A 21,695-nucleotide genomic window follows, 5' to 3' on the forward strand; every position below is an offset into this window, starting at 1 on the left:
TTTCAGGATGTTCAAAATCTAATTTCTAATGCAGGGTTAGAAGATTTTGTTGTTGGTGAACCTTACCAATATGCAAAACTAACCATGTCGAGCAGTGCAGGATTTTGAATTCCATTGGTCCCAACCTAACCCCATGGTTCGATATAAAATCTACAATAAAACTATCAACTTGCCCTTTGATGATTTTTGTGCAGCTATTAAAGTGCCACAATGGGGATCATGTGAGAAGATTAGGGGGCTGCCACGACAACTCTTGAATCTATACGAGATGATCTGTCAAGGGAGAAGCTTCTCAGATGAGAGTGGTAAAATTCGTAGTATTCAACTTCCATCTATTCACTATTTTGCTTACTTTATCACCAAGTGCGTTCTTGCTAGAAAGAATGCAAATAAGTTATCCATCCATGACTTGGTTTTCCTACCTGCTGCATTGCAACGTGATAGAACTTATAATTTGGGTGCTTTGATAGCTTTTAGGCTTGCTACTAACCGTGATAAAGGAGGAATTTGTGGAGGTCTCATTGCCTCTCGTTTGCTAGCTATGCATGGTGTAGAACCTCACTCTCTTGATGTTCAGCTCTCTATAGAGAAACTTGATATTGTTTCCATGATAAAATATGACTTTGTTTCTAATTGGTATAACTCGAATAACCTGTCCTATGAGATAACCTTTTTCAAGAAAAAGTGGAGAGTAACTAAATCTGAAAGGCTAGTTGTATTGCCTGCACCTGCTTTGTTTAACCTTGATTCCAGGGAAAGTTTGTCGATCACAGAAGATGAACTTGATGCATACATAGAGAGGAGCGGCCATCACGCAGGAGACGGCATAGAGGAGGCCGAGGAACCCCTCGACTTGTCATCCGACGCAGCAAGTTCTTCACATCAGCATTTCGGGCATGTGGAACCTTCATCCTTTTCTTCGGCACAGGGATCCTATTATGAACACGCCATGTATGATCCACCGGCGTGGAACCCTGACCCTCGCTGGAGTTGATCTCCACTTAGGTCAAAAGCCTAAGCTTGGAGGGAGGTATGCCGGCATCACTCATTCATTGCATATTACAATTGCCGGATATTTGTACATACTTGTTTTGCTTCTTTTGGTTATTTTTCTTTCGGTTATTTTTATTTCAGTAGGTTCTTATTTTAGTTTTTGAAGGTTCTTACTACTGTAGTAACCTTTACTTTTACTTTTTTTCATTTGTGTACCGATGGTTGCCTCTAATATGAGTAAGATGATATTTGGGGAAGTGCTGTCTAAAAAACAGATTCTGTACTGATACTAAAAAAATTCCAAAAAATAACCAGAACGTTACTTTGAGAAGCCAATGTTTGTGCATGTTCCCCAGGTTATTATCTAACTTTCATTAGTTGAGCACGTTTCGAGTTGAACAGCACAAGATTTTCGAAAAAAATAATTAGTGTACTGCTGTCAAGTTTGACGGATTTCTGCCACCTTGTGTCTGTGTGACACTTTTAGTTTTCATTCTCTTGTTTTTTGCTTTGTTTCTTTTCTAAAACACAAAAAGACCAAAAATATTTCTGTTGTTTCTCTTTATCATTTGTTTATTTGGATTCTTGTCCTTATTTTGCTTTATTTACTATCGTTGGTTTGCTATGAGAAAATCCAAAAAGATTTTACTTTCATTCGGTGACTCTAATATCGAAAACGCCAAAAATATTCGTTGTTCTTCTTTGGTTTTGTAAAGTTTACTATGGAGTTCAGAGGTCTCCGATGATTGGAGCTTGGTTTTCATTCCATATTATTCAAGCCACACAAGTGAAAGGCATAAATGACGATCTACGACAACACTCGACTGTGGTGAGAGGCTGGTATGAACTCTATTTGTTTTCATTTTTGTACATATACTCATTCATGTGAGCATGCTTAGTTGGTTCATGTGAGGTATATGCCATTTAATGAAAGTCTAGTAGTTCATGATCTCTCATGTTTAGCTCCAATTTATTAATGTGAGTAGCATGTCATAAATATTTGGTTGCATTGTTTTATTCATAGATAGGTATGACATTGTGGTATCCTGCTCTGAATAATTCATTTGAATTGACTTGGCACATGCTCACGCATGCATATGACTGAAAAACAAAAGTCAATTAAGCCTCGATGATTTACTTTGCTTCGTAGTTCTCGTATCACTTTTATGCCTCCGTTAATTTTATTTTGTCGCAAGCATGATTATGACAGTTATTGCTCTCTTGATTGTCGCTTCCGAGTCTATTGTTAGCCTTCACTTGTACTGAGCGGGAATGCTGGTCGTGCTTCCAAATCCCTGAAAACCAAGTTATTCCAAAGTGTCTACCATAAATACCTATGCATGGCATTTCAAACCATTCCAACTAAATTTTTATGTGCTACCTTTAAAACCTTCAAAGTACTTCTAAATATGTGTCAATGTTTTATAGCTCATGAGGAAGTGTGTGGTGTTTTATCTTTCAACCTTGTCATTTACTCCTGACAGACTTTCACCAATGGACTAGTGGCACATCCGCTTATCCAATAATTTTGCAAAAAGAGTCGGCAACGGGGTGCCCAGCCCCAATTAATTAACTTTCATTGATAATTCTCTTCACATGTTTTGCCCTGATTTATCAGTAAGCAACTTAATTTGCAAATAGACACTCCTCCATGGTATGTGAATGTTGGAAGGCACTCGAGGATTCGGTTAGCCATGGCTTGTGTAAGCAAAGGTTGGGAGGAGTGTCATCCATAATGAAACTAAAATACATGTGTAAACAAAAGAGAAGAGGGATGATTTACCTTGCTGGTAGAGATAACGTCCTTCATGGGAGCCGCTCTTGAAAGTCTACCTCACGAGGTAGTTAGGGTGCCCACTACCATTCGTTGACAACAACAAACACCTCTCAAAACAATTTTACTTCTGTTTTAAAAATGAAAAGCTCTAGCACATGTTAATCCCTGCTTCCCTCTGCGAAGGGTCAATCTTTTACTTTTACGTTGAGTCACCATCCTTTCTTTGAGCACCTTCTTGAGAGCATAATTGTCATTCTTAGTATAATATGTTTGTCCCAGAATATGGTTAACTGTGGTATAACTTTGATGCTTTCTTTGATAATCTTTAATTCTAGTCTTTCCATGAATTTCAGAGGTGCCTGGGCATTTATGTTTTGCTGTACAAATACGGGCAAGCGAGATACCGCTTTATCATATCTTTTTATGAACATTGCAATCCTGCTGATAGATATGATTCATGATGCTTATTATTAGTTTGTTGGTATCTTTTTCATGATTGACGTAACTATTAGATGACTTTATTTGCATTTATCTTATTATGAATTGCCTAAGTACTCGTCCATATAATGAGAATATTTACATCATATGAGCAAATGTGTTCGTGAAAGTTCTTTTATCGCACTCGCTTGTTAATCGAATTGCTTGAGGACAAGCAATAAGCTAAGCTTGGGGGAGTTGATACGTCCAAAACGTATCTACTTTCCCGAACACTTTTGCTATTGTTTTGCCTCTAATTTGTGTATTTTGGATACAACTAACACAGACTAACGCTGTTTTCAGCAGAATTGCCCTGGTGTCTTATTTTTGTGCAGAAAATCAGTTTTCAGGAAAATCCCCGGAAATAATTGCAATGGGCCTATTTTCACAGAAGACTTACGGAGCCAGAAGACAAGACGGAGGGGGGCCACGAGGTGCGCACACCACCGCGCCTCCCTATGGTGATGCCGCCTCGACCAGCCCCCGACGCTCCCCTCTGGACTACTTAAAGCCCTTGACCTAAAAATGCACAGGGGTTCGACGATTTTGCCAGAAGATATCTAGAACTCCGCCGCCATCGAAAACTCCATTTTCGGGATCAGAAACTCCGTTCTGGCACCCTGCCGGGGCGGGGAATTGAAGGAGATCATCGCCATCATCACCACCGAAGCCTCTCCATCGACCATCCATGTTTCCCCATCCACGTGTGAGTAAATCCCTCGCTGTAGGCTGAAGGGGATGGTAGGGATTGGATGAGATTGTTCATGTAATAGCCATAAGATTGTTAGGGCATAGTGCCTAGTATCCGTTGTTGGTACTTTTATGATATTGTTGCAATTTGTTATGCTTAATGCTTATCACTAGGGCCCGAGTGCCATGATTTCAGATCTGAACATGTTATTGATTCATGATGATATTCATTGTTTTATGATCTTAACTGCAAGTTGTATACACATATTGCTGTCCGAAACCCGAGGCCCCAAAGTGACAGAAATTGGGACAACCGGAGGGGAAGGCTTTTATATGAGGATCACATGTGTTCACGGAGTGTTAATGCTTTGCTCCGGTACTCTTTAAAAGGAGTACCTTAATTACCAGTAGTTTCCCTAGAGGCCCGGCTGCCACCGACTAGTAGGACAAAAGATGTTGTGCAAGTTTCTCATTGCGAGCACGTACGACTATATACGGAACACATGCCTATGGTTATTTAGTACTTGGATACTGTTTTATTATTATCTGCAAATTCCTTGCCTTGATTATTACATGAATTATCTTATCCATGCAGCACCCGTTCATCCATCCCTATACCTACAGTATTTTAATCCTGCTGTTTACTATAATCACTACTGCTATCTTTATTACACTGCTGCTTATATTTCACTACTGCTACTGCTATAAAACTGTTGCTACTGATAAATTCTTGCGAGCAAGTCTATTTCCAGGTGCAGCTGAATTGACAACTCCGCTGTTAAGGCTTACAAATATTTTTTGGCTCCCCTTGTGTCGAATCAATAAATTGGGTTTTACTTCCTTCGAAGACTGTTGCGATCCCCTATACTTATGGGTCATCACCCACTATCATCTCTGAAGGTATGAAGGATATGGCATACCACTCGTATATCTTAGAGCTCTGGTCAGACGAAAATTCATGCATCATCCGCATAGAGTGAAACCGGAAAGTATATAGGTCTATCCTGGATCGGCCGAACGATACCGACTTCTGTGGCAGGACGAAATAGATGGTGCATCAGTTCAGTTTCCAAGGTGAATAACATAGGTGAGATTGGGATGCCCTGGCGCAACCCTTTAGCATGCGAAATGCCCCCCTAGCTTTCCGTTGAGGAGGACTTTTACATGAATCTTGATGCCATCGATGACTATAATAGTTGGGGCCCAAGTGACATGTGGTAAATCCGGTCCCACCACTAAACACGCGACGGCTAACAACAGTTCACCTAGTGTTGCGTTGGTGTACTCACTACTGAGTAGTCAACTGCGTGGACTTGGTATGCCCATGACCATCTTCCTTCCCCGCGTCATCGCCACCACCAAAGAGCATCTCGGTGTCCTCCAAGCTCCTGCCCCTCGTCTCCGGCAGGAAGCAGAACATGAACACCCACCCGGCGGCAGCAACACTAGCGTAAAGGTAGAAGCTTCCGGCGAGCGTGATCTTGTCGGAGAGCGAATAGAAGGACATGGTGATGGCCCCGCTCATGATTCTGTTCATCGCCGTGCCGAGCGCACAGCCCTGCGCGCGCAGCCGCAGCGGGAAGATCTCCGAGCTGTACACCCATGCGATGGGCCCCATACCGATCGAGAACGACGCCACGAACGCCAGCACCGACGCGATGCTCACCCCCGACAGCGCCGTCGCCCCGTCCGCCGGCGCACGTCCGCTGATCACGTGCAGCGCCGAGGCCAACGTCAGGAGCGAGACCACCATCCCGCCGGCGCTGGTGAGCAGCAGCGGCCGCCGCCCGACGCGGTCAAGGAAGAACGTGGCCACCAGTATGAAGAGCGTCTTGGTCGCGCCCACGGAAATGGTAGCTCCGAGGGAGTTCGCGTCGGACTTGATGCCGGCCGTCTGGAACACTCGGGGACTGTACAGCACCACGGAGTCGATACCGGAGGCTTGCTGGAAAAACTGGAGGCCGAGGCAGGCGATCAGGATGCGGCGCACCGGCGGCGTCGGGCGGAGCAGCAGGTCCCTCAGGACGCCCTTGCCGTCGGCGCCCTTGCTCTTGCGGGCGATCGCGACCACCTCGTCGCTGTCGTCGGAAATACCCTCGGGGATGCCGACGGCGCTCTTGATATCGGCGAGCCGCTCCACGGCCTCCTCGGGGGTATCGGAGGTCTTCTGGAGCACGCGGCGCGCGTCGCCTATGCGCCCCTGCATGACAAGCCACCGCGGCGACTCCGGCATGGCGAGGACGCCGATGGCCAGGAAGACAGGCGGCACGGCGCCAGCGAGGAACATGGCGCGCCAGCTGATGTGAACGGGGAGGCTGTGGAAGGCGTAGTTGGAGATGTAGCCGAGGAGCACGCCGGTGTTGATGAAGACCTCCGGGAAGGACGTGAGCAGGCCACGTGCCGAGGTGGGCGCGACCTCGGCCGTGTACACGGGCGCGATCATGAGCGCGTAGCCGACGCCGACGCCGGCGACGAAGCGGCCGACCATCAGGACCGCGTAGCTCGGGGCGAGGCCCATGATGAGGGCGCCCGCGAAGAAGATGACCGCCGCGAGCACCATGGTGTACCGGCGCCCGATCCAGTCGGACGTCCGGCCCGCCGCGAGTGAGCCGACGAGCGAGAAGATGTTGATGATGCCGGCGAGGATCTCGATCTGCCTGTCCGTGATCTTCAGGTCCTTCTTCATGAATATCTGCGCTCCGCTCATCACCGAGACATCTGCTCGATCGCAGACGCACCGGCACATCGATCATGTTACAACATACTTCCAAATAGTAAAATTCGGTAGTTTGCATACGTGCATGAATCAGTGAGAGAGGTGCACGAACCATAGCCGAGGAGGATGGAGTTCATGGAAGCCAGTATGGCGCAGGCGAGGGCGTACTTGTTGAGCGGGGCGCGTTTCGCCGGCGCCTCGGCCACGGGGATGTCGGCGGCGACGTCTTTCGACATGGTGAAACGGCAGAGATCGAGGCGCGTAGGTGAAGTTTGTATGTGATGCGTGGCTCTCAGCTACACTCGCCGTGTCCTGCCTCCTCGCGCCTCTTATATATCGCTGGTCTTCGTCCTCAAATACACTTTTGTGGACTGAGGATCACGGGGTTGCAATCATTTGAGTAGAAAATGGCGTGGGCATTTGCGAGATTGTCTTGGACTCTTCTTGTGTACTACTACTATGGTAGTTGCTGCTTTCACCTGATAGCATGCAGGCATATCTAAAATGAGACAATGCTAATTGAAGGGTGGATTCGTGTACAATGCTAATTGAAGTTTGAAAAACGTAGATTATGTGTGCTGTTATAGCTAATTATATCGTAGACAAGCACCGTACTGCAAACTCCTACCGGTTGTGTGATTGTGTCAAGCGAACAACGATCATGGAGTCTCCCAAAACCGGCATTTCCTGCGTTTTTCCGCACCCACAAAGGTTAAACACTACCACATGTGTTCATGTTATATATAGGAGTATATGATGTGTAAACAACTTGTAAACCGGCCAACAAATGCTTTATTTGTAGGAGATGTGCATGGTGAAACTAACAATTACGGATTGCCACATTTGATCTCGGTTATAATCAAAATGTATGGCAATGCGAGTAATCCAGTGTACTATATCCAATGGAAGGTGATTTTTCTTAAGGGAGGGCAGGCCTTCCGGCGTATATTTTCGAGTGTCCACAATCATACTTTTATTTAGAAGCACGTTAGCCATTGGGGCAAATGGATATTCTTACAATGGATGAAGATTTTTTTAAAAAAAGAGCAAAGCAATATTCATCGTGAGGATTTTTTTTTAGAGAGAAACCACGTAACATATATTAAACAAACCCAGTACAACACACGCGGAATCTAGAAGAAACTAGAGGACACAGGACCGAGAACATTTGCAGAAAAAACCCCCAACAAAAGAAAATTACACAAAAGGGCCTAGAGGTCCCTGCAAACACCATCTTCTTCCTCCATCGCCGGATCCGAGCCAGCACCTCGCCATCACTGGCTTTGTGGGTCGCACGAGAAGCTCCTCGCAAAGAGGAGCGAAGATTTCTTCGAAGCTTGAAACTAGACTTGCAATAGTCTTCCTTTGCGTCATCCTCATAGATCACCGAGGATATATTCTACCGGCACCATGGCATGTGAATCGCCCTGATAACATAAAATTCTCAAGACAACACCTTCAAGAAGGAATCACCACCCATAAGTCTATATTGTTGGGCTCAACCAAGCATGGATGGCATGTGAATCATCTGAGAACATGAAATTTTGACGACAACACCTTCAGAAAGGAATCGCCGCCCATAAGCCTATATTGTTGGGCTCAACCAAGCATGGATGGAAGTGTGATCTACAGAATGATCCTCCTTCACCATATGAGTACATGATCTTCATGATTCATGTGATTTCACGTGTTATATTTAGTTTCGTGTTTGTTGAATTGTTGTGGCTGTGTGCATGGTAGTTATGCAGAGGGGTGGGTCGGGTCTTGAGATTGACGAAGTCACAACATGTATCCTCGCTATCAACGGGAACGTCGTCAGCCACTGAAAGAATATTCCGCCCTCATGAGACACACAAGTGTCAAATCTAACTCTAGTATAGTTAATTTGGGGGTACAACAATCATATTAGCCATCCAACCAACAATTGGTTCTAACTTTGATGTTGTCTTATGAGTAATAGAACGTCCTTTATTGAAAAGTGTCAGCATGTGATTGATGATATATGTCTCATATAACGTTTTTTGTGGACATGCTTGTATTTTTTTTTTTTTTGATAACCATGTATTAAGTCAGCAGGCCGCCTCATTAAAAACCTCCCAGTCCCCTTCGGTACCCTGGTGAGGAAAAGAGTGCGTCAAGAACCTGCTGCTTTTAATCCACAAACATCGAGTTACAATCAGCCCTTAGGCTGTGATCAAGAAAACCAGGAGGGTCAGCCTCCCAAGCAAAGGATCCCTCCTGAATGCTCGCAAACTTTGCGCAGGAATGGGCCGCCTGGTTAGCCTCCCGCCGGGTATGAATAATACTGTAAGAAAGTAAACCACTCACTAGCTCACTAATCTCATCTAAAATTGGCCTGATCACAGACCGATCACCCAGCCTACCATGCCATCTACGAACAAGATCAGCGCAGTCCACTTCAAACACCACTCTAGTAAAAACATTCTGGACAGCATAAGATGCTGCATCACGTAGCGCGAGAGCTTCAGCTGTGAGGGGATCAGAGATGCCCTCATAAAACTTTCCAAGAGCTCCACGAAAAGACACGGCATCCCGTGCAACAACTCCCGTCGCCGCAGAGCTGTTTTCCCCCCGAATGGCACCATCCGAGTTGATTTTAACACTGTCCGTCGGTGGTTTCTGCCACTTACAAGAAGGCCTAGCTGACTTAGGCAAATCCTTGTCAACTGGTAGTTCAAGTGCTTGCAGAGTCTCCCTGACCACTTCCATAGTCTTCCCTGGATTGTAACCAGCTTCACCATGTGTCAGATTGTTTCTCGAAGATCATATCGAGTACATTACTGTGATAATTACCGCTCTCGCCTTTGTGTTGATCAACGGGTCACATAAAATATCCCTTGACCATGTAGCTGGGTGCAATCTCGGTAATTTCACTAAGAGCAAATCTTTTGCCATATCCCAAAACAATTTTGCATGGTTGCACTCAATCAGCGCATGCATCAAAGTTTCGGATTCCGCCTTACAGATTCCACAGGTGCTGTTTTCCCTTATATGTCGCCGTGACAGAGTCCCATAATCTGGTAAGATACCTCGAAGAACTCGCCACCAAAACACACGCACCTTTGGTACCACTTGAAGCTTCCACAGACGCTTCCAAACATCAGTATCATTATCAGAAGAGGAAGGGCTGTCACCATGTCTCAAGGCCTCCTCCCCCGGATTCTTATCGACAATAGCTCTATAAGCTGAACGGACCGAGTAGACGCCGGATTTCTCCTTGTCCCAAGCAGTCCAATCCTCTCCAGCTGATCGCCGCAGGGGAATACTCAAGATCGCATCAACATCAGGAGCGAAAAACAGCTGGCGTATCAATGGGACGTTCCACTGATGATCATCTATTAACTCATTAACAGTGGTCACATTCGTGTCCCTCAAACGCCCCATGGGTCGCATCGAGGCTGAGTTCGGTATCCAATTATCCTCCCAAATGGAGATAGAGTCACCCGAGCCCACTCTCTTAATCAAACCCAGTTTCAAAGCCTCTCTTCCCGCTAGCACTGCCCTCCAGGTCCTCGACGCTGCTTTTGGTGCAGTTGCAGTCATCAGGTTATGGTTATGCAGATATCTAGTGCTCAAAACCTGGGAACAAAGTGAGGTTGGGTTTGTAAGAATCCTCCAAGCTTGTTTGCCTAGCAAAGCCACATTGAAAGCATGCATATCTCGGAAGCCCATACCCCCTTGGCCCTTTGGAATGGCAAGTTTATCCCATGCCACCCAATGCATAGATCTCTTGTCCAAATTTCCACTCCACCAGAAGTTACTCATGAGGGATGTTAATTTCTTGCAAGACCCTTTAGACAGTAGGAAACAACTCATGTTGTGGCACGGCTTGGCCTGGATCACTGATTTGATCAATGCTTCCTTTCCCGGGTATGCAAGGTTCTTCTCCGCCCATCCATTAATCTTCCCCCTGGAACTTTCAGCAATATACTCAAACGCATCACTAGTCAGTCTACCAACTGCTGTCGGCAGACCTAAGTATTTCTCACTAAAGGCCTCAGATTGGATATTTAGCACTTGCTTCACCGCCTCTCTTTGATCATCCAGAGTACAAGGAGTAAAGAAGATTGCACTCTTTTCCTTATTCACCTTCTGCCCCGACGCTTCATTATAAATAGTCAAAATATCATTCAATCTCGTAGCGCTGGCAGTATTAGCATTGATGAAGATTAAGCTGTCATCAGCAAACAGCAAATGGGAAACCCATGGAGATCTATTACAGACCCGAACTCCTCTGTCAATAAACCCCATGTTATAGTGGTGCAATAACGCCGTTAAACCCTCAGAACATAGCAGGAATAAATATGGCGACACCGGATCACCTTGTCTGATTCCACGTGAAGGAGAAAAGGATTCCAACAACACCCCATTCACCTTCACTGAAAATTTAACTGAAGAGATACACTTCATAATCACCCGAATTAATCTAGGTGGAAAACCCAATTTGGTCATCATAGCTTGAACAAAAGGCCACTCCACCATATCATATGCTTTCATCATATCTAACTTGACAGCACACTGACCTTTTTTCCCTCTCTTTTTTCTCTTCATTGAATGAATACATTCGAAAGCAACTAGTGCATTGTCAGAGATCAACCTGCCAGGCACAAAGGCACTCCGTTCTTGACTAATAGTATACTCCAACACTGGCCTCATTCTATTGGCGACTGTCTTCGTTGCAATCTTGTAAAGCACAGTACATAAAGAAATCGGCCTATATTGTTTAATGGATTGGGGCTGCCGTACCTTTGGGATCAAAGTAATGGCTGTATCATTAATCAAAGCCGGCATGTCTCCACCATTCAGAAAACCCATAACAGCATTACACAAATCAGGACCCAACAAATCCCAGTGTCGCTGATAAAAACCCGCAGTAAAACCGTCAACACCTGGTGCTTTTGAAGGATGCATCTGAAATAAAGCTCGCTTGACCTCGTCCTCAGTTTTTTTTTTTTTTTTTTGAACAAAAGAAGGGGCCAGAAGACCCCGGTGGAGCTTCTATTGATAACCACGTGGCAGGTACATATTACAGGAAAGACCCTTGACATCTCTTGCCCTATAAAACCTAGAATTTGAAGAAAGGTCCTTCCAATTTACAGAAACCACCCTGACTAAAATATGGAAAAAGCAATCAAGTCCAAAGGTGACTCTGCCACACGCCGCCGGCGAACTCAAGGCGTCGCCGCCGAGTCCATAGCGCGGAGAGCTCGAACGCTCATCTCCGACGACAAGATCAAGTCCCTGGCTACCTTCAGAGAGTCGGGGACGCACCACTTGACTCCCCGTCGGCGTCGAGCTCCAGCAACCGATCGAAAGGGCCTCCGCCATGGAGGTTGCAGAAGATGGGCCACCTTTTTGGCCGAAGATCACGGTGACAAGCATGGTCACCGCGTGATTCGCACGAAGAACAGCTCCGGATAAGGAGCTCGCAGATCCGTCAACCGCGCCTCCGTCGAAGATCTCCTCCCAGTCTCCACCACCATGGTGACTAGAGAGAGGAAGATCGAGGACGAACTCACCCGGATCTGGAAGCTCGGGGGAGAGCTTTATTGAAGAGGAAGACGCCGTTCTGCCGCCGCCCGCCTCTGGCTCCAACCGCCGGAGCGCCACGAGCAGCTGCATCATCGCCGCCAGCAGCAGGGAGTAGCCCATCCTCCACTGCCACCACCTCATCACAGGCATGAAGCCAATATCCACAAGGGTAACCAAAGATCTAGAGGGGAGGAGACCTAAACTAAACCTAGACTACTCCGGCGCACCACCTCCACCGTCTCCGACCGGCTATTCCGGCGGAGGGGCTTCGGATCGGCCCGGCCGAGGAGAAGGGGCGACCAGGAACTGTAGAGCAGGGAGAGCTGGTGGGGGGGAAAATGAGAGTCCTCACCTCGTCCTCAGTAAACAGTTCGTTTAACATATCATAGTCCTCATGTACAACCTTCTCCTGCACCAGATTCAATAAACCACCCATATTTGGTGGTCCATCCGAAGTGTACAAGCTCTTATAGAACCCCTGCACTTCTTCCTTGATACTTTCAGGTTCATTACACCACGTACCATCCTCACGTTGAAGAGCCGTTATAGCATTCATCCTCCTCCTCTGAGCTACGTGTGCATGAAAATAGGCTGTATTGCGATCGCCTAATTTCAGCCAATTAATCCTGGACCGCTGCTTAACCCAAATTTCTTCCTGGAGTAGAACTTCATTTATTCGTTCCATCAGTCTTTTCTCCTCGAGTGATGGGCCGCGACCCATGGATCCTCGTCGGATACGATCCAACTCCCTTCTAAGATTATACAGCTTCTTTTTGAAATTTCCGAACGTTGCTGTCCCCCAGCTCGATACACCCTTCTCGACATTAGTTAAAGATTTAGCAAAACCTTCCAAACCAGTCCCCTTCTCTGCATTATTCCACAGCTCCGCTACAACCTTATCATAATCTCCGTGGGTTTGCCAAACATTTTCATAGTGAAAAGTGCGTCTCCCAGCAAACCTCTGCTGATTATATTTATGTAGTTCAGTCACAATCAAACAATGATCAGACTCTACCGTGCTCACATGTTTTACTTTCACAAGTTGGAACAAATTCAGTAACGCCTCATTGCCAAAGGCCCGATCAATTCTGGCCTTGACATTAGCTAGTCCATCTTGCCTGTTATCCCAAGTGTAGGGTAAGCCCGAGAAACCTAGGTCTTGCAATTCACAATCCTCAGCAGCTTCTCGGAAAGCTCTCATTTGCCATTCCTCCCTTCCGCGCTCACTGAAATGCTCCGTACTGTACAGTGTCTCATTGAAGTCACCGCTGCATAGCCATGGGAGATCTCGGAGCTGATGTAGTCTGCGTAACAAAGTTCACGTGAGATGACGATTCTCTCTGCGAGACTCACCATAAATTCCCGTGAAACGCCAAGGTGGGACTGATCCATCTTTGCACTGCACCACTGCATCAATATGATGTAGACTGAAACCTTTAATGTCCACGGTCACAGCAGAAGACCAGAAAATACCCACACCACCACTTAAACCATCACTATCAACCGCAAATCCTCCAGCAAAACCGAAGGTGCTAGTGAGTTTCTCAACTCGTTTTCCCTCAATCTTTGTTTCCATAACAAAGAGCAAGGTGGGATCAAACTGCTTCACGAAACCGCGAAGCTCTCGAACTGACGGGGAGTTCCCCAGCCCCCGACAGTTCACACTGATACAAATCATTGATCTCGGCGTGGCTGCAATGCAGCCGACGCCGATGTGCTTGTGCTATTGGCTACCCGCTTCTTCTTCGGGTCAGGGGTGACTGCCCCCTTACTATTCTTCTGATCCACCTCTTCTCTCTTCGAGCCTGATAACTGCGGCTCAAACATCACCAAATCCCTATCAGTGTTCAGAGGTTCCACAGATTCCGCCTCTGTACCCATCGGCGTGATCGCTAGCTTCCGATACACTTGACTCGGCTTGGTACCACGACCACCAAAGCCTCTACCTCTTCCCCTTGCATAAAACTGATTAGCTCGAGGAGGTCTATGCTCCGTTGCCCCATCACTTGATATTTCTTCCTTTCCGTTATCCCAGGTCTCGTTTGCAGCCCATTCATCATAGTCATCATATCCCCCTTCGGCAAACGGAGGGCCCTTCTTCTTCCTTAGATCATTGGGAGCTCTCAAAAAAGAACCCCACGGCAAAACACCATTAGCGTCCCTTTCCCCCGGTGTTGGGCATCTGATTTCTGAATGCCCAAGTAAACCACATGAAAAACAGAAATATGGGAGGAACTCATATTGAATTGCATACCAAAAAGTCTTGTTCAGCTTTTTTGAGTCCAAACCAACCCAACGCATGATTGGTTCCCCCACCTTGATATAAACTCTTGCACGTAAGTACTGAGCACTGACAAGGCCATCTTTGTTCATATCCAACTTGACATACTCGCCCACCTTGCCTGCTATTTTCTTCCCCCATACATCATTCAGTTTGTTGTACGGGAGATCAATCACACGAATCCATATGAGCAGTTTATCAAACCGTAATTGCGAAGGGCGACTACGGTTGTCAAAATTTTCCAAAACCACCGCAAACTTGGATATGACATGCTTGTATATATGACATGTGAGAATGTTTTTTTATCTGTGCATATATATGGGAGAATCGTTTATTTGATTGTATATGCAAGTGTATCCATAGTAGGGTTGTAGCTGATTACATAGTGCATGCTTGCAATAACCTCTTGACCTCTTCTATAGAGCAGCCTGTTGTACAAATGTCAGTGAACTTTATTTGGAAAATCAGGCTCGTACACAAATCCTGCATCCGTTTGAATAAACAAAACAATCATGTACCAAATTCACGTGGCCAAGAAGAAGTTTGAATAGTAGTACGATCCAGTAACATTTAGACACTGCCAACAGGAAAACAGTTGCAGATTACAAATGCAGGACTCGCGGTAGTGCGACCGGACGTACCATCGCCACCTGCGTGGCTGCATCTATCGTCATTCATAACATTCCACGGCCGATCCACGAACGGAACTACTGTATGTTGGACCATATGCACTCTCACAATTTTCTACGCGACAAGCACCCATGACTCCATGGCAGCCCCATGAGGCCATGACTCGCGCGCGCGACGGGTCCAACTGCATCACTGACCACAATAGTGTCCAGTGAGCTCGACCGTGCTGGAGACCACGATAGGAACAATAAGGAATGGAGATCAGGACAGCAGCACACCTTGACTATGGACTCCGCAGCCGTCAATGAAAGCTACGGGGTGCAGAAACGACATGGAAAAACTTATGTGTTTAACTTGTTAGGTTTGTCCCTTTGCCAATAATGTACGATAAATTGATATTACGAGATCGTTACTGTCATCTTTTTCAGCTCTGCTCCCGAACTTGTTAAAGAAAGGAGACTGATCTAGACGTCGGAGTTGGTTTTTCGTCTGGCTCTCCTAGCCTATACTTGTTTACTTTACCTTGCCGGTGCTCTCACGGCGGCCAAATCCGACTGATTTGGGGACAGAGCCGATCAGCTTCAGTCTTTGCGCCAGCTACTATCTGCTGTTTTTGCTGATGCTGGATGGGCGACTGCCAATTATAAGCTAGCAGATTAGTCTTGCAAGGATCCCATTTCTTCGCCGCTTGGATCAGAAATTTGACCTAGGACCTGCATTATCGGACCTCAACGTCATTTACGTGATACTAGAGGCGTGGTGAATCGTGATAGCGGTGCTACGTGTACATCGCTTTGGTGCACGTGGATTAGAGTCAGCACCGGCCAGATTTGGTAATTGCTGGATCTGCTACATCTCCGGCGCCGCCTACCATGCCATAGTTACAGGTTTCACCGAGCTCTTGGATGATTTAGTGCATTTTTTTAAGAGCAACCGCATATTTTATTAATTAAAAATTAAATTACATGAAGCAATATGTGTGGAAACTAAAAGATATATTGGTATAAAATAATTATCCTAAATTTGCAAATAAAATCGTCTAAAAGATTGATCAATACAAAACGATTCTTATGGTTTCCCGCGACCACCGCAGCCAGCGGCCACCATCTAACTCCAACGCTGCCGCTATGGACACGTGAAGAAACGCCGAGCCTCTACCGTTGAAAGATCCACCGGGGATGTCCCCTTGTTGTCTTGGACCAAGATACGTCGCCTCCCATCGATATGGTCGGAGAAGAACAACATATGATACATATCCACCGCCTCCGGACCAACATCTTCGTTGCAGAAGAACCACCTCGCCTCGACCGACAGCGACGTCATGGATAACAATGAAAGTTAGCGACACACCGAGAAACTGATCTTGCTCTAAAGAACGACGAGAGACCGAGCTGTCAATATGAAGGACCGATCAGCACACATTGCCATCAACTCTAAGATGTTGCCGGCCAGAAGATCGTCGCCGTTGTAAGAGTAGAGTTGATGCAGATTTATTAGCTCGAACGCCGCTCCCACCACCTAACGATGCACCAGAGGAAACAAAACCTAACCCTAACTACTAGGCCACAGGGGCGGAGCTGCATGTATGCTAGGGGTGCACATGCACCAGGGTAAAAAATTATTTAACCTTGATATCAGCTAAAAAACTAGTATGTGCACCCCGGTAATGCATGATTAGTGCACCCTGGTGAGCTAAATCAGCTCCTATTACTAGGTTGTGCACCCTGACTGAGCTTGGTCTAGCTCCGCCACCGCTAGGCCAGAACAGATGAACGAGATTCCCTTTTCTCATGCTGCCGTCGGAGCGGCGAGCATAGGGAGAGGGGACCAGGACCAACGCCATAGCCGGACAAGATAGGTGGAGCTGGCCGCCACCGCCGCCTTTCACGAGAGGAAGAGCGGAACAACGGTTTGTTAATTTTGTCCTTCAGTTATTATAATGTGAAGATTGGATGATTTAGTGCATTTAGTTGTAGGCATGATAATGCAGATATCTTTTCTGCTCGGATGGTGATTTTCCCTCCAACATATAAGAGCGGTTCGTGCTGGTGCTCCGTGCGCTCATCCGGAATTAAAATGACGGGGAAATCGACATGGCGCGCAAGGGAATATTGCAGGAGCTAGCAACAGGGATTTTCACGTGGATATCCCAGCTTATGTCCAAATCACTGGTGAGCGGTGATCGTGGAATGTACGTAGACGGGCACCACGGGATCGAGCTAGCTGCTCTCTGCAACAGAGTTTAAAGGTGAAAATGAAGGGAATGAATTTTAGTCACTTGCTGTTGTAATCAATCGGTTCTTCGTTGGAAGCATTCCGCGGCGACGTCTCGGGGAGAGTGTTAGACTGTATATTCTGTATATGTATTCTATAACCTGTATGTACCCTTTGGTACCCATATATATATATAGGGATTTCTAGTTTCGTGCCCCTGGTTCGTTAGTTGTACTCAGTTTTCTCCAGCCTCTTAACTTTTCCTCAGTTTTCCCCTCCCTCTAGTTTGAAACCCCTTTCAGAGGCTCGGACGGGAGGGTTGCCGTCTGTTCAGAGGCCTTCCGTTACCGGTGACGGTAAGGGAGCCGCGGTGGTTTTGACTTGACCGTTGCTTTCGAAATGTGTTGACTATTGACTGGAATAGCTGACCCAAAGCTTTCCCCTCCGTCCGAGACTGGAGGAGCTCACACACCGCCCCTCCGCCGCCACGCCATCCTGCCCACCTACCTTATGGCGTCGTCCGCCGCCGAGCCGGCCCCGCCCCCACCACCACCCCCGGGCTCCGCCTCCACCAGATCTGGATCTACCCCTGTTCTCTTTGTAATTCCGTCTGGTGTGCAGACTATTCCCGCCAGCCGTGGAGAAGATTGGGAATCGGAGGGATCTAACGCATGGATTCCATCTGGGTAAGCATCGTCTGCCTATCCCATGTGAATTAACAGTAGGCAGTTTTTGAGCGCCAATCGTTGTTGCTCAACTAACTGCGTTGCTTTTCGAATAGGATGGATCCAGCGCTGGCTTTTCGGCTGGTGGTTAGGCTGGATTCTAGCTTTACGCGTGATTCTAAACGCTGTAAGACTGGGTTTAACTTCCCTGCGGTGGTTGCAACCACCATCTCGTTAACGGATTTCAAAGCTAACATCTACGATAACTACACCTGGAGCTCTCTCGATGCAGTTCATTTCGAATATTTCAACAGCTCGGAGGGAAGATTTGTTCCACTAATTTCCGAAGACGATCTGGGATTTCTTTTTGCTTTGAATGCTTCTTGCCGGTTCGGTAAAATTCGTATCCATGTGGACGGGGGCCGGGCATCATCTCGGTGCTGGGGCATCATCGGGTGGTCGGGCATCATGTCTCTCTACTGCTGCTGCCTCTCGCTAATAGTGTGCGCCGTGGCGCTCCTTGTAGGTCCACAACAGCACCATCTGTCCCCAGTGCTAGTGGTAGCCAGATCGTTCGTACGGTCGATGTGGAGGACGATGCAGACATTGAGGATCAGCCTCCTCAAGATGATGAGGATGAGTTGATGTTTCCTGAATTGGTAGATCGATGCAGTAAGCAGGCAATGGAGGATCAATACATGGAAGATATGGCTTTTGGTGCCAGATTTGATGACACTGATGATGAAGAGAAGAATGAGAATGATGACAGCCTCGTTTTAGCCGATTACAAAGGTGAAGACTTGCCAACAATTGAGTGGAACAGGGAGAAACCCCAGCTTGTAGAAGGCACCGTGTTTCAAACGATGATGGACTGCCGTAATGCAATTACTACATATCACATTCTCACTAAGAATAATTTTGAGGTTATTAAAAGTGAGCCAGGTAGGTTCACAATTAAATGCCCATACCCAAGGTGTAGGTTTAGGCTGCATGCATCCACAATGCGCGAAGCGGCTTGGTTCGGGTACTACGCCAACCGAGTTGTGTATTTAGATCACGGTGTAAAATTTGTTATCTATTACCGACATCCCTTATCATTATGTTTCAGATAAAGAAGAATAATGAGATCCATAGGTGTCCACCTCTAGGGGCAGAGCCGAGCTGAAAACAAAGCTAGCGAAGACTAGGTGGTTGGCGAGATGTAATCCTAGATTGGCTGAGAGAAGATCCTTCACTTGGTCCAACGAGCACTCGTAAAAAAGGTGGTTGAGAAGTATAAAATGGAAGTACCTTACATGAGGATGTTCTATGCAAAGGAAATGGCTCTTGACAAGATCAATGGTCCATGGAATGAAAGCTTTCGAGTTGCTTTACACTTTCAAAGCTGAAGTGGAGATGGCTAGTCCGAGCGAGTGTTGTAGCGATAGACAAGCATACGAGTTCCCTACAAATTGAAAAGCGGGAAGGTAATGCACAAGGAATGTTTCGAAGGGCTTTTGTTTGTTTCAAAGCTTGCTTGGAAAGGCTTTTTGGACGGTTGCGGGCCTTATTTGGCCGTGGATGCATCAGCTCTTCATGGCAGGTTTAAAGGACAGCTAGTTGCTGCTACTCTGCAGTTGATGGACATAATTGGATGTTCCCTGTTGCTTATGGGGTTTTGGAGGTTGAGTCACAGGAAAGTTGGACGTGGTTTCTGCAGAATTTGCGCGACCTTATAGGTCATCCAACAGGACTTGTTATCCACACAGACGCTTGCAAAGGTTTGGAGACTGCGGTAGAAGCAGTATTCCCTGGAGTGGAGCATAGGGAATGTATGCGACACTTGGTACAAAATTTTACAAAGAAATTCAAGGGTAAAGTTTTTACTGACAACCTATGGCCAGCTTCATACACATGCAGCTCTAGGAAGCATCTGTTTCATTTGGATGTGTTGTATAAAAAAAACCTGGGGTGAAGGAGTACTTGGATGAACATCATGGTAGGGTGTGGTCAAGAAGCCAATTCAATGAAATTTGCAAGGTAGACTATGTAACAAGTAACCTTGCGGAGAGTTTCAATTCAAAGGTCAAGTCATTGAAAGGGCTTATGCTTGTGGCAAATATTTGATAAGATTAGGCGGATGATCATGATAAAGATCGATCTGCGTCAAAGAATTGCATCCACAAATTATGTTGGCCATCTCATGCTCCCATCTTTGATTAAGTCTTTGCATGCCGGGGCAAAACAATTGAGGATGCAGATGCGTCGAAAAGGAATGGAGGCTGAGGTAACCTACACCGACAAAGAAAACAGGCAGTGGAGGTATCCAGTGAGTTTGGTTGATAGGACATGCCATTGTAGGGGATGGCAGATCCGTGGGATACCCTGCATACACGCATTGTTTTTCATGAGTGTTATAGGGGGTGAAGATGGAACAGTATAGTCGAGAATGCCACGAAAGTGGTAAGGCCATGATACAAGCTAACTTCGAAGAGTACATGGCAGAAGAAAAAGCACAAGCTTTGCAGAAGAAGAAGAACAAGAAAGAGGGCAAAAGGAAGGTAGACACCGGTAATATCCCTGTTAGGGTTACCCGGAGTAAGGTGGTGGCCCGGCGAGTCACACCAAGAGCAAGAGAAAGATTTTATTCTGAACAACTAATTTGAATTTGTATGAACAATTTGTATTGGGGTTCCCTTTGTATTGGCGATCCCTTTGTGTTGAACAATTTGTATTGGGGATGCCTTTGTGTTGAACAATTTGAATTTGTATGAACAATTTGTATTGTGGTTCCCTTTGTATTGGGGATCCCTTTGTGTTGAACAATTTGAATTTGTATGAACAATTTGTATGCCACATTTAAGCCACATTTATCATTTTAGGGTTTTAGGGTTTTAGGGTTTTAGGGTTTTAGGGTTCAATTCAAAATAATTCAAAACATGGTGGAACCTTCCCATGGAGCCTTGTTATGTTACCTACAACCTAGAGAAATAATAATGGAAAAGGAAATATAGAGATATGAAGTTTTTATGCCAAAAGCTTCAAAACCACTTCCTAGTCCATGAGCTACTAGATATGAAGATGCAGGGCTTTCTGCTCAATACACCTCCCAAATACCCACTATGCTTACAACCTTTGTCCAAATGAGTCCAAATTCGTCACACTTGTGTATCTTTGAGTTGCAAACAATATCTAGTCGGCCAAAATGTAATATATTGTTCAAATAACACAATTTTACAATTTTTATGCCAAAACCTTCAATTTCCCTTAGTCCGTTTATTATTTGGGTGCCCCTGTTTTACTTAGTGTTACTCAGTTTCCCCCCTCCGGGCCCACTTGTTTTACTCAGTCATACTCAGTTTTCCCCTTCCGATAAACATTTCCTCACTTTTCCCCCTCTTAGTTCTACTCAGTTTTCCTAACTTGTACTCACCGGCTGATCTCTCGATTGGTCGAGATGTATGTCACACGGATCTTGGTTAGTTGAAAGCTCAACGAACGCTTGCACCGTTCGATCATTTATGATCGGACGGCCTGTATCTCTCTCTCTACCACGATGGACGCATACGGAGACAAGAGCAGAGCACATACCTACCAACCCTGGCAGTCGAATATTCCAGTCGCATCCTCCTCTCTCGTATTTCCTCTCTTACTACGGCGGTCGTGGTGGCGCGGATCTAACTGTGCGTGCGGCGGCGCGGATCTAACCGTGCGTGCGGC

At 46.3% G+C, this 21,695-nt stretch overlaps 1 protein-coding gene across 1 annotated transcript; it reads right to left on the reverse strand.

The window, feature by feature from the left end:
- Positions 1–5,177: 5,177 nt before the first annotated feature.
- Positions 5,178–6,962, reverse strand: LOC124696157 (polyol transporter 5-like). Its single transcript, XM_047228925.1, has 2 exons — positions 6,766–6,962; positions 5,178–6,655 (listed from the first exon to the last, which is right to left on the reverse strand). The coding sequence occupies exons 1-2, from the start codon at positions 6,887–6,889 to the stop codon at positions 5,226–5,228; spliced, it is 1,554 nt and encodes a 517-aa protein (XP_047084881.1). The 5' UTR covers positions 6,890–6,962; the 3' UTR covers positions 5,178–5,225.
- Between the last annotated feature and the right edge of the window lie 14,733 nt (positions 6,963–21,695).

The sequence above is a fragment of the Lolium rigidum genome, chromosome 3 (genome assembly GCF_022539505.1).
Source record: "Lolium rigidum isolate FL_2022 chromosome 3, APGP_CSIRO_Lrig_0.1, whole genome shotgun sequence".
Taxonomy (NCBI): Eukaryota; Viridiplantae; Streptophyta; class Magnoliopsida; order Poales; family Poaceae; genus Lolium; species Lolium rigidum.

Excerpts from the sequence above, each read along its gene's own strand:
- LOC124696157 (XM_047228925.1), bottom strand. The coding sequence starts at position 6,889 with ATGTCGAAAGACGTCGCCGCCGACATCCCCGTGGCCGAGGCGCCGGCG. Across the intron at positions 6,656-6,765 it reads CTCCATCCTCCTCGGCTATG|ATGTCTCGGTGATGAGCGGA; the intron begins GTTCGTGCACCT and ends GCGATCGAGCAG.